At 41.5% G+C, this 13,762-nt stretch overlaps 1 protein-coding gene across 1 annotated transcript in view; it reads left to right on the top strand.

The window, feature by feature from the left end:
* LOC108741210 (neurogenic locus Notch protein) overlaps positions 1-13,519 on the top strand; it is a 48,428-nt gene extending 34,909 nt beyond the window's left edge. The window contains exons 7-17 of the mRNA XM_018475911.2: positions 1,513-1,695; positions 3,476-3,712; positions 3,776-4,082; positions 4,695-4,945; positions 5,004-5,516; positions 5,576-5,870; positions 5,937-6,226; positions 7,253-10,122; positions 10,193-10,412; positions 10,481-11,022; positions 11,803-13,519. Of these exons, the coding sequence (XP_018331413.1) occupies positions 1,513-1,695; positions 3,476-3,712; positions 3,776-4,082; positions 4,695-4,945; positions 5,004-5,516; positions 5,576-5,870; positions 5,937-6,226; positions 7,253-10,122; positions 10,193-10,412; positions 10,481-11,022; positions 11,803-12,417 (6,323 nt within the window). The 3' untranslated portion in view covers positions 12,418-13,519. The remainder of the gene's footprint in view (positions 1-1,512; positions 1,696-3,475; positions 3,713-3,775; positions 4,083-4,694; positions 4,946-5,003; positions 5,517-5,575; positions 5,871-5,936; positions 6,227-7,252; positions 10,123-10,192; positions 10,413-10,480; positions 11,023-11,802) is intronic.
* The last annotated feature ends 243 nt before the right edge of the window (positions 13,520-13,762 follow it).

The raw sequence follows: 13,762 nt of genomic DNA, 5'->3' as shown, positions 1-13,762 counted from the left end.
TTTGAGCTTAATAAGACGACGAAAATGTAACTTCTTGAGCCTGTATTTTAAACGATAACTTTATACACTAGTCAAACGTATGTACATTTAAGTAGTGTACAAAGAGCACTGTTGGTTTATGATAGATATTAATCTTAATGAACGCCCTATAAGAGATGAAATCAGATCGATCTAAAAGGCATCTGGTTATAGCCACAAACAGTTGAGCGTGCAGACATTGACCGGCAATTTTTTCATCAAAGAACGGGTTGTTTGTTACAAGAAACAACCAACACAAGCATTGTATATACACCACGTACCAACATGTTGGCGCCTAATTCCCTGCATTATTCTATGCATATTAACTAGCTCATCCATTACATATTATATTGCTTACAAAAGAACAAATATAAGTATACGTTTGCATGTATGCAGTTGAGCGAATGCAGTAATTAAGGAAATGGACATGGACATTTAGATCGCACATCTACAATTTGAACCGAAATACTGATGGTTTTGTGTAAAAATAATTATTCATCAAAACAAAAACAATTGAATATGTAATTTTACAGCTTCAATATTAATATGAAAATTTTAACTGTTTACTACTAAATTTTATGACATTCTTCTCAATCTCAGTTTGTTTTTTTTACGTATTTATTAATTCTTTTTGAGTGCGCTCCCAAAACCATCAACATCAAAAAACTTGACGACATTTTTTACGTAACTTTCACTTGTTTATTTTTCTTTTTAGGAGTATAATTTCGAATCTTCCTGATTCTTCAGTTTATTAAATCTGTCATTAAGAAATAATTATAGCTGACGTAGTTGGTACAACCCAATCAACAAATACTTGTTAGATATTCGAGTATCAAAACCAATAAAAGGTTTTATTAGTGTAAATTATGAATAATAATTTTTAATGTTGGTTACATCCGATACTTGAACCGACCGATTTTTACAATAATAATATTTATCGTCACCGGACAATTTATTGAACCACTTTGCCTATCACTTAGCCCGTCGTCATTTTTCTGGAATAATCTCAAACCTTATTTATCCAAACATCCATAGATAGTTTAATGACTTTAAATAGGAGACACTTAATTCTTGCTGCAAGTGTCTATAAATCCAGTTATTTCAGAGACGTCTTTTTGCCTAATACGGTCTTAACACTATTTATGGTGACAGTTTATAGTTATTCTTCCATAAAAGTAAAAAATATCCTTCCATTTTTATTTTTATTTCGAAAGCGAAACCGTCTGTTTTTATATAGGAGGTATATCATCAGGCTTGCCTTGATCAAGTTATCTCATTCTTAATTATGGACAGCATTTAATGATTTTAAATCGAGATCTTCATTACCTTCGGAAGTTTGCAACGTTATCGTAGCAATTCGATCATGTAGGGGGTAATAAAATCTGCCGATGTAGTAAACTTTAATGAAAAACACTCGTGTTGAGGAGATCGTAGTCTTGTGAAAGATATACAGAGGGTTTGCAGAATGTGAACCGAATTTTGCTGTTTTTTCAGGCTCCCCATGCGAACATGATGGTATTTGCGTGAACACACCAGGGAGTTTTGCATGCAATTGCACCCAAGGCTTCACCGGACCCCGTTGTGAAACAAACGTTAACGAATGTGAAAGTCATCCATGTCAAAACGATGGGTCCTGTCTAGACGATCCTGGCACATTTCGATGCGTTTGTATGCCAGGTAAGTGATCCAAAAATCTGTACAATTTCTTTATTCGTATTTTAAAGTTCAAATAATCCGCCAAATTTCATTTGTTTATGTGTTAGTCGGTCATTACAGTTTTTCAATTGTTAATGCATTGTTTATTGGTCGGCCGCGAGTAGATTTTCAAATGTTATCATACTCTTTTATTTTTGTTTTTCAACTGTTATCGCATTATTGCTGTTTTCTATTATTTATATGTCGCATATGTCGTTGCGTTCTTGAGAAATACATTTGGAATTAAGAGTAGTAATCTGAAGATCTGTATTTCACAATAAAAGAGGAATTAGAACGACTTAACTGCCTGACGATGTTGTTGATAATAACTGTAATAAAGTTCATTGTAATTTCATACGATCCACACCACAATAATTACAAACAATCACGCATCATTATACATGATTAATTTCCCCGAAGGAGAAAAATGAAGTCTGTACTCGTTTGGTAACGTTATTGCTAATTATATTATGGTCTGGCAAGAATATGATTTATTTGACACGAAAAACACTGCTATTTTAGTGAAAGTTCAAGTGGTTGCGTGAACCATTATTTTTAATAGTAAGAGTAAAAAAAAAATTGAAAGAAATAATAATAAAGAATTTAATTTCGTCAGAAATCGTTAAAATACCAAGTCGCAAATTAACAATAAACAATCTATTGACCTGTTGTTCCTTGAGGACGATGTTTAGACATCAAGGGGAGTGTATCTACTATGTATATTTTCAAAAGGGTGAATAAAACAATTTTTTTGCTGACGATCGCGAGTTGAGGTTCGACGTCTGTCGGTCCCTATCGGCGCAGAGAGCCAGAGCAAGGCGTTTCGCTGTAATTGGCCTCATTCCCATAAATATGGCTCGTTTAACTGATGATATTGCTACTCCACCTTATCGTAATCCAACGGTACAATTTAAGTATTAACATTACTTAGAAAATAAACACGAACGAATCTATATTTGCACACAATAGCAATACAACAAGTACCTTGTCTCAACCCGTTTTCACTCGGCACCGGAGAAAATTCCAATTGTTTCCGTAAAATATTCAAACAACTCGCTAAATATTACATTAGAAAGCATGAAGCCACTCTTTTGGCACAAAAAGTCAATTATAATAAGGTTATTAACGTGGCCTTTATGTCGATCTTTATCTTTACAGTCGTCCATTACATTATTTTTAATTATTACGGCTAACGGCCATTTTACCATTCAATTGTTACCATTACTGCCGTTGCTGTTTTGTTGTCGGCCATTATGCTTTTCAATTGTCGGCGCTTTTCGATTGTTACGAAAGCTCGCCTGAATTTAAAACAAGCGGGAAACATGATACTGTTTATCTTATTGTTACTCAAAGCCCTTAATTAGAGTTTGTACCTTAAAACGGTTTATCATAAAGCAAAGCATTCGCGAGCGCTCATCTACAATTTTAAACTTACTATTACAGTATGCAAACCTAAAATTAACTGAGTTTTAATGCTCGCAAAGTAATTTTTTAGTTTAAATGACGTGTAGGAACAGTAGAGTTTATCTGAAATAAACGGCGATAGTCGCCTTTCATTTGTTACACGTAACTGATCAAAGGATTGGCTGAATTTATTAATTTGGCCTAGAAAACTCGACTGTATGCGTTCATAAATGCAACCAGGCGAAAGTTCAACGATTCAACTTTTCATGACACACAAGTACCTATACATACCTATATATGCATATATTAAATAGGGAACAATTTTTTGGTAACTACGAAGAAAAAATGTTTCTTGCAGGATTCACTGGTACTCAGTGTGAAATAAACATAGACGAATGTAAAGAAAATCCTTGCTTAAACGGAGGGACTTGTGAAGATCTAATTAACTCGTTCAAATGTACATGTGCCACAGGATTTACGGGATCAAGATGCCAAATAAACATCGACGACTGCGTTTCTAGTCCTTGCAGGAACGGCGGAATATGCCACGACTCTGTAGCCGCCTATTCCTGCGAATGTCCCCCAGGATTTACAGGTCTGCACCCACATCAAATAATACCCCGTTTAGAAGCATTAAAAATGTGCTTAATCCTTTCAGGATTATCTTGCGAAACTAATATTAACGACTGCGCGTCCTCCCCATGTCATCACGGGGAGTGCATAGATGGGGAGAACTCCTTCACGTGTACCTGTCATCCAGGGTACACCGGGTCCTTGTGTCAATCCCAGATCAACGAATGCGAGTCTAATCCGTGCATGTTTGGCGGCGACTGTCAGGACCTAGTCAACGGGTATCAGTGCATTTGTAAAGCGGGAACGTCGGGACCCAACTGCGAGATAAACGTCAACGAATGCTACAGTAACCCGTGTAGAAATGGCGCCAGATGTATCGATGGGATCAATAGGTAATAATATTGATTTTTGAAAAAAAAAAAAACGAATGGTTCGTTAATTATTGTAGCGTAACGAATATTTTCAAAATTTACGTCGGCTCTAAATTTAATATTTTTGTTTCATGTGTGGCAGCAATAATCCCTTGTCTGAGTAAGTCGAATTCAGTAAAAACTCTTTGATAAGTTCGGAGTGTATTATTTTGTACAATAGTTTCTGGCTTTCAGAGTTTTGCATGCCACCCATTCTACAAACACGGATCAGATTATCATTATTATTTATTATTATTATAATTTATTAAAATTTTAAGTATTACAAACTTTCAACCCAATATTTGTCCCAGTCATGACACGAGATCAGTGTGCTAATGAAAACATTCAGTAGATATTGCTGTGGCCGTTATTAATTTTGTTTTTTATTTCGGCACGAAGATAATTTTAAATCGCTTTCCTCTAATTGGTGACCCCTTTTTGTTTATTTTAACTGCTGCATGATGTTTTTGTTTTTCTTTTGTTCGTTTTTGTTTTTCTTTTGTTCGTTTTTGTTTTTCTTTTGTTCGGGACAATCGGTGATCTAAAATCGCATCAGTGAAAAACAAAACAACATTGTTTTATTGTTCCCTGCAGATACACTTGCGAATGTATACCTGGTTTCACCGGTCAACACTGCGAAACCGACATAAACGAATGCGCGTCAAATCCCTGCGCCAACGGGGGAGTTTGCATCGATCTAATTAACGGGTTTAGGTGCGAATGTCCCAGAGGATACTACGACGCCCGTTGTCTCAGCGATGTTGACGAATGCAAATCGAACCCGTGTAAAAATGGCGGAAGCTGCGAGGATGGGGTCAACCAGTTCATCTGCCACTGTCTTCCAGGTAAGCGATTTGTTCCAGCAATTCGGGAATTTCGAACTAAACAGGCAAACGTTAATAGGTTATGGGGGAAAACAGTGTGAAAACGATATCGACGAATGTGCTTCAAATCCTTGTCAACATGGGGGATTGTGCAGAGATCATTTGGCCTCCTACACGTGCGAGTGCATCCCTGGATACGCAGGGATCAACTGCGAAACGAACATAGACGACTGCGCGCTAAATCCTTGCAAAAATGGGGGATCCTGCATCGACCAAGTGAACGATTACAAATGCATCTGCGAACTTCCATTCACTGGAAGAAATTGCCAGGAAAAATTAGATCCCTGCTCCCCAAATCGTTGTCGACACAATGCCCGCTGCGCTCCCAGCTCCAACTATCTGGATTTCGCCTGTTCCTGCAGCGTGGGATTCACCGGAAGATTGTGCGAACAGGATGTGGACGAGTGTCAAGTTTCGGCTCCCTGTAGGAACGGAGCGACCTGTAGGAATACCAACGGCTCCTACCAGTGCATTTGTGCTCGAGGATACGAAGGCAGGGATTGTACAGTAAATACGGACGATTGTGCTTCGTGTAAGTTGAGAATGGGAAGAATGAAGAAGATGAAGATGTTTTATTTTTTGTTGTTTTAGTTCCATGCCAAAACGGAGGGACGTGTCTGGACGACATTGGGGACTACATCTGCCTTTGTGTAAACGGGTTCGAAGGGAAACACTGCGAAATTGACGTTGACGAGTGCCGATCGAACCCTTGCCAAAACGGAGCCACCTGTAACCAATACGTCGACTCGTACACCTGCACTTGTCCTTTAGGGTTCTCCGGGATAAACTGCCAAACAAATGACGACGACTGTACGGACAGCAGTTGTATGAATGGAGGCACGTGTATCGATGGTATCAACTCCTATACTTGTACTTGTAGACCAGGGTAAGCTTTCCTTTTTTTTCGATCTTCAATTGTTTTTGTTTAAAACGTTATTTTTGTTCAAACCAGGTACACCGGATCGAATTGCCAGAATAGAATCAACCTGTGCGACAGTTCACCATGTCTGAATGGGGCCAATTGCCAGGACCATGTAACCCATTACACGTGCCACTGTCCCTACGGGTATACGGGTAATGACTGTGGAGATTACGTGGATTGGTGTGGAACGAACCCATGTGAAAATGGAGCGACTTGTCGCCAGACCAAGAACCAGTACCATTGCATGTGCGCCCCGGGATGGACGGGGAAAGTTTGCGATGTCGAAATGGTCAGTTGTAAGGATGCGGCATTACGGAAAGGTAAGTGGAACATGTAAGAAAGAATGGGGATTTTGTTTGGAATTTTTGGTGAAGAAGGGATGTTCCTGTAAGGAAACGGAGGGTACACTTAATCCCACGGATATGAATTTTTTGGCAATACCATCCACATCAGTTATATTAAAAAGGGAGTTAGACAGGGATGCACACTGTCACCCATACTTTTTAATCTATACATCGAAGACGCGATCAACAAAACTAAAGACAGTAAAAATGTAGGGATAGATATAGAGGGGCAAAAGATTAGTATGCTTAGATTTGCAGATGATATAACAGAATTAGCATCTAGCAAGGAAGAGTTAGAGATAGCTTTAAATAAAATGGAAGCGGTATTGACAGATCAGTATTGTATGAAAATAAATAAAAGTAAAACTAAAATACTGATATGCAAGGGAAGGAAAAGTAGGGGAAAGAGCGAATATAAAGATAGGAGACGAAAGATTAGAAGAAGTGGCTGATTTTAGGTATCTAGGAAGTCAGATAAGTCAGGACGGAAGGAGTAGTAGGGATATAAAGCAGAGGATAGCGCAGGGTCGAATCGCCTTCAATAAAAAGAAGTCACTTCTATGCCCGCGAATGGTTAATTTCGAAATTCGAAAAAAAAAAACCGTTCGAAATGTGGTGTTACAGGCGAATGATGAGGATAGAGAGGGTTAGAAATGAAGAGGTATTAGAAAGAAATTGAAAACAAAAGACTGTATGGAAGTCAATAAAAAGTAGTTGAAATAGGTTGATAGGACACCTTCTCAGGCATGAAGGTCTAGTCAGAAACAGGAATTAAAAGGAGCAGAGGTAGACCTGGATTAGATTAGATTACTGTTCGCAAATAGTTTAGGATATGCGATGTTCTAGTTTTAGGGAAATGCGAAGATTAACTAAGGATAGGAAGGAGTGGAGGTGCGTGTCCAACCAGTCTTAGGACTGACGATCTTACAATAACCCTCCACATCCTCAATAACCAAAAAAAGAAATTTATGGTACTGATGATGGTTTTTCTCTTTCAATTAGGTGTTCCCCATAAGCACCTTTGCAACAACGGCACCTGCGAGGACATCGGAAATTCTCACCGTTGCCATTGTTTGGAAGGATACACGGGGTCGTATTGCCAACGCGAAATAAACGAATGCGAATCGGCCCCGTGCCAAAACGGCGCCACTTGCAAAGACTTAATCGGCAGCTACTCATGTCAATGTACCAAAGGTTTCCAAGGCCAAAATTGCGAACTCAACGTCGACGATTGCAAACCGAATCCGTGTCAGAACGGCGGGACTTGTCACGATCTCGTGGACACTTTCCAATGTTCGTGTCCACCCGGTACCTTGGGGTACATTTGCGAAATCAACACCGACGACTGTAGACCCGGGGCTTGTCACAACAACGGCACATGCATCGACAAGGTTGGAGGCTACGAATGCAAGTGTCCTGCGGGATTCGTCGGACCTCGATGCGAAGGCGACATTAACGAATGCCTGTCAAATCCCTGTTCGGCACCTGGCACTCTCGATTGCGTCCAACTGGTCAACGACTACCATTGCAACTGCAAACCCGGCTTCATGGGACGCCACTGCGAAGCCAAGGTCAACTTTTGCGCCAACAGTCCGTGCCAAAACGGAGGAGTCTGCGCCACCATCAACGCAGGACACAAATGCACTTGCCAAGACGGGTTCTACGGGAAGAATTGCGAGTTCAGTGGCTACGACTGCGATTCCGATCCTTGCCAGAACGGCGGTATTTGCAGGATATCCGAAGGGGGCGGATACACGTGTGATTGTCCTCTGGGCACTTCCGGGCGCAATTGCGAAATCGATTCTCTGAACGAGTGTGACAGTAATCCTTGCCGTCATCCCGAAGCCACTTGTCAGGATAAACTGGGAGACTACGCGTGCTACTGTCCTCCAAAACATTCCGGGAAGAATTGCGAGATCTACGACAGGAGTTCCCCTGGAGGTGTGGGACATCCAGTCACTGGAGTTCGTAAAGAAAATCCCAACAAGTTCCTCGCCATCGATCTCGAAATCCAACGCAAACTGTGCACGAAAAACAACTGTCGAATGAAACGACGGAACTTCAGATGCGACGAGGAATGTAACAATTACGCGTGCGATTTCGACGGGGGCGAATGTTCTCTGGGTCTGAACCCGTGGCTCAATTGTACCGCACCCATACGCTGCTGGGAAGTCTTTATGGACGGCACCTGCAACGAGGAATGCAACAACGCCCAGTGTCTCTTTGATGGACGAGATTGCGAAAAGACTCTTCCATTGTGCAACCCCGTGTACGATGCCTACTGTCAAAAACATTACGCGAACGGTTACTGCGACTACGGTTGCGATAACGCTGAGTGCAACTGGGACGGATTAGACTGTGACAAAACACCTCCAGCATTGGCGGACGGCGTTATTTCCATGGTACTGTTGATGGAGATGCAGACGTTCAAACAAAACCTGACCGCGTTCCTCAGGGACACCAGCTACCAACTCAGAACCACTGTAAGAGTCAAGAAGGACCAAATGGGTAACGACATGATCTACCCATGGTCAGGATCCACCGCGAGAACAGATCTTCAGGACACCTACTATCTAAACAAACACAACGTGGTGTTTACCGAACAAGGTGGTAGTACAGGGGTCAAGGTCTATCTGGAAATCGACAACAGGAAATGTTCCACCGTTGACACCAGTACGGATTACTGCTTTCAAAGTGCTAACGCAGCAGCTGAATTTCTGGCCGCCAAAGCTTCCAGACATGTCCTGTCCGAATCGTTCCCGATATACCAGGTGGACGGATTGACGGAACCCACAGAAAATCCAGCTGAAGCGTCTACCAATGTGAAGTACGTCATCTTCGGAATTTTGATCGTCATCTGTATCGGCGGTATCATCGGGATCATCGTCACAACGCAACGCAAACGGGCAACCGGAATAACATGGTTTCCCGAAGGATTTCTAAGAACCAATTCGGGCACCAGACACAGATCCAGAAGACGCGGTCCAGACGGTCAAGAAATGCGCAATTTAAACAAGAATCCTTCCATTCCTTGCATGGATATAGACATGGGAGGTCACGTGCAGCACATGGGACACCACCATCACCATCACCACCATCAACCCTGGTCAGACGACGAATCCGACGTGCCCCAACCGAAGAGAATGCGTGTCCTAGAAACTGCCGGAGGTTACGCAAGCGATCACACGGCCATCACCGACTACGAAGAAGCGGAACCCAGAGTGTGGACCCAGCAACACCTGGACGCCGCCGACATCCGACTACCAGCATCGATGCTGACTCCTCCGCCGCAAAACATTGACGCTAACGACGTAAACGCGCGAGGACCCTGCGGAATGACCCCCATTATGGTGGCAGCAGTTAGAGGGGGAGGAATCGATACAGGGGAAGACGAGGAGGACGAAGCGGCCGGCAACGTCATCCAGGATCTGGTAGCGCAAGGCGCGGAATTGAACGCTATGATGGAGAAAACGGGAGAAACGTCGCTCCATCTGGCGGCACGATTCGCCAGGGCGGACTCGGCAAAGAGGTTGCTAGACGCGGGAGCGGACGCCAACGCGCAGGATAACACGGGCAGGACGCCGCTACACGCAGCCGTCGCGGCGGACGCCGTCGGCGTCTTCCAGATCCTTCTGAGGAACCGCGCCACTAACTTGAACGCTCGCATGCACGAAGGGACCACTCCTCTCATCCTCGCCGCAAGACTGGCCATCGAAGGCATGGTTCAGGACCTTATCAGTGCCGAAGCCGATATAAATGCCGCCGACAATTCCGGAAAGACTGCGTTACATTGGGCCGCCGCTGTAAATAACGTCGAAGCTGTAAATATACTGCTGGCCCATGGAGCCAACAGGGACGCCCAAGACGACAAAGTAAGTCGTATCATTTAAATTAATGTTTACCGGGGCGCAATTGTTATCGTACCGTTTCTTAATTTTTCAGGACGAAACTCCCCTGTTCTTGGCAGCCCGAGAGGGTTCGTATCAAGCGTGCAAAGCACTCCTGGAAGCCTACGCAAATCGGGAAATAACCGACCACATGGATCGACTACCGAGGGACGTGGCCAGTGAAAGACTCCATCACGACATAGTCCGACTTCTCGAGGAGCACGTCCCTAGGAGTCCCCAAATGATCAACGTAGTCACGAGCAGTTCAATGATAAGTATGTTATATCTCTTCTTTACATGAACCCATTCATTTTAATCTACAATTAATTTTACCTTTTTACAGCGTCACCAAATGGTCAAATGATCCAACAGCCTACGGTGATAGTTCCGAAACGACAGAAGTCGAAGAGGCCGTCGAAATCGTCGGCCATGGTCGGAGGAGGGAATAACGGTCCCTTGGATCCCGCGAGTCCCGAAGTGGAAGGCGCCAACACGGGCTGCGGAGGTGGCAGCGTCAGGCGGAAAGCCAGCATAAAAAAGAACGCGAACAACAAGAAGACTTCTAGTAATAACAACAACAACAACAATAACAATAACACGTTGGCATCGTCACACGGCGTCGTGGACATCGTTCAGAGTGTCGATTCGATCGGGTCCACGCTGAGCCCTGTCGAATCTCCGATGACGAACGGTTCGATGCCAAGCCCGTACGATACTGCAAGCATCTATTCAAACATGGGTATGGCGGCGGGACTGGAGGGGTTACTTTCGGCTGCGAGTAAACAGCCGCCGAGTTACGAGGACGTTATTAAAAGTAATCAGCAAACGTTGCAATCCATCCTCAATCTCGATAACTATGGAGGATTCAGCCTGACAAATTTTCAGGTGAGTAATTTGTACTTGTTGCGTAATTTTGTCGCTTGTTTCTACAATTGATTCACCAAAAATTAATTTATCAAAGGTGCGTTAAATATCTATCGATTTATCGAGTGTAACTCATTAAAATTTTCGTATTTTTCGACATTATTTCAACCAAAACGAACTCATTAAAGTCAGATAATTTATATGAAATTTTGAGTTTCGTGAATTACAATATGTATATGTTAAAAGCCCTCATTGCAATTGTTTTAAAAGATTTTTGTGATTTCTAAATTTCTCATCATTTTATAAACGATTAAAGATCAATTTTCATCAAAATTAAGTTAGGTAAAAGAAAAAAACAGATGGCAACAAAAAAATAAAACGTAATATTTATTGTAACTTAAATTACAATGATATATATTATATTTATGCATCTTGTAACAAAAAGATGTACACAGTTGTATATATATTTAACATTATATTTACAATATTGTGATGCGAGGGGCGGCATCCAGGAAATAATTCCTGAAACAAAAACAATATTTTTTCTAGTGAAATGTGACACTTAGTATTTTATTCTAAATACCACTCGATAATTATAAACATCAGAGAAATTTAGTTAGATCGCTCTCGATATCGTTTTTTTAAATGACTTTGAACCACCCTACATAAATCAATTAAAAATCGGATGAAAAATATTTTTTACCATTTTTAAGATGTCTTAAATATAAAAAATACGATAATGATTTAAAAAATAAAATTAATTTCTTAGGAATCAATGTAAAAGTAATTATTCTCCTTTAGGACCACCTAATCCTGCAGCAACGACAAATGCAGCAGCCAAACACACTGTCTCCCCCTTATTCGAACCATTCACCCCCCCATTCGGTCCAGTCGAACATGTCCCTGTCTCCCCAAGGTTTCGGTGGGGGAGGTTCGTCGTCCCCCGCCAAAACGCGTCCCTCATTGCCCACCAGTCCCACCCACATAGCCGCTATGCGTGCTGCGACCCAACAGAAACACGGCGGCATCCCCCCACAGACCCAAAACCTCCCCATGGGCTTCGATTTTAGTCAGGCGGGCCTCGAACAACTGCCCCTCGTCTATCAGAACAACGCGACGGGCGCGGGGAGCGGCCTACAACCCCAACAGTACCACCAACAGCAACAGCAACAACAGACCCAACAACAGCAGCAGTTTTACTTGACGCCCCCCTCGCAACACTCCGATTTAACCCCCCAACATCATCATCTGGCGCCCGACAATTTTCCTACGCCAAGTCCCGAAAGTCCCGGACATTGGTCCTCTAGTTCCCCGCACTCGTGTACATCTGATTGGTCAGAAAATATCACGAGTCCCAACACTTATTCGTCTGCGGGGCACCAAACCAACAAGGGGTCAGATGCAATCTACATTTGAAGGTAATTAACTCTTATAATGTAATTATGACTATTGTTGTTTATTAATTTTGACGTCGGGGGTGAAAGTGAAGTGAACTGTGTACACGTTGGCGGGTGGTGCATCTCGGAATAAACAATCGTGACGAAAAAGTTTTATTATTATTATATAATATTAATTGTTGCAATCTCGATCTCCGATCCGTTTTATTTTATTTTATTTTTTTTGTATGGATTAATTAACGTTATATTTCTATAGGAATTACTTAGCAGTGTAGGTAGTTTTTGTGGAAGTTGTACAAACAAACAAACAATCGGTAATATTTTGAAAACAAAACACCTTCGTGATAGTAGTGTTTTTTTTTATAATTCTTCGTTTGTTTTTGTTTCGATACAAATGCTGGAATCCGTGAAGGGTTTTTTGAGATCTAATAACAAATTTTCGTATTAAGCCAAAAAACCTGTTCATAGATCTTTTTCTTCTTCATAAAAACATTGGTCTTATCTCAAAATTATTTCGCTTTATTTTATTTTAACATATTTTGAAAACTTTACTACTTTTCTTATTGTACAACGTCCCGCTAATGTTGAAAACTTTCTGTAATTCTTACGTCACAAAATGGAATGGTCTCTCTACATTATCCCGTAACGTACCATCAAAAAAGAAAAACAAAAGACCTCACGTTTGAACACAAAACAAATTTGTTATCGCTCTTTTTTTTATTTTACGTACATACATATAGCGTTGTAATATGTTTTATAGTTAGTTATTTCTGTACATAATCTATATACAGTAGGGTATTACATTTCAGACAATCAATTGAATTGATGGATTGATTGATTGAATAGCACTCGTAGTTCGTGTAAAAAATCGCGAAATAATTAAAGTGCCTTTTTAAAGAAAATAAGAGCAGCCAATGTCACGAAAAACAGAATCTCAGCAGAAGATCTTCTTTTTTTTGCTAATTGAATGTGGCTTACACACACAAAGTCTGTGATTCGTATTTGTATTTATATAATAATATTGTAGGACAACTTGTTTTTTTTTATTTACATATAATAATTAATAAATTCATCTACTGCTATGGCGAAAAGAGAACAGCAATTATAATGTTTATAAGAATCTTGGATCCCGCGAGTCCCGAAGTGGAAGGCGCCAACACGGGCTGCGGAGGTGGCAGCGTCAGGCGGAAAGCCAGCATAAAAAAGAACGCGAACAACAAGAAGACTTCTAGTAATAACAACAACAACAACAATAACAATAACACGTTGGCATCGTCACACGGCGTCGTGGACATCGTTCAGAGTGTCGATTCGATCGGGTCCACGCTGAGCCCTGTCGAATCTCCGATGACGAACGGTTCGAT

The sequence above is a fragment of the Agrilus planipennis genome, unplaced genomic scaffold (genome assembly GCF_000699045.2).
Source record: "Agrilus planipennis isolate EAB-ADULT unplaced genomic scaffold, Apla_2.0 scaffold242, whole genome shotgun sequence".
Classification (NCBI taxonomy): domain Eukaryota; kingdom Metazoa; phylum Arthropoda; class Insecta; order Coleoptera; family Buprestidae; genus Agrilus; species Agrilus planipennis.
Note: the sequence above shows the minus strand (reverse complement) of the source record. Positions and strands in the feature narration are given on the sequence as shown.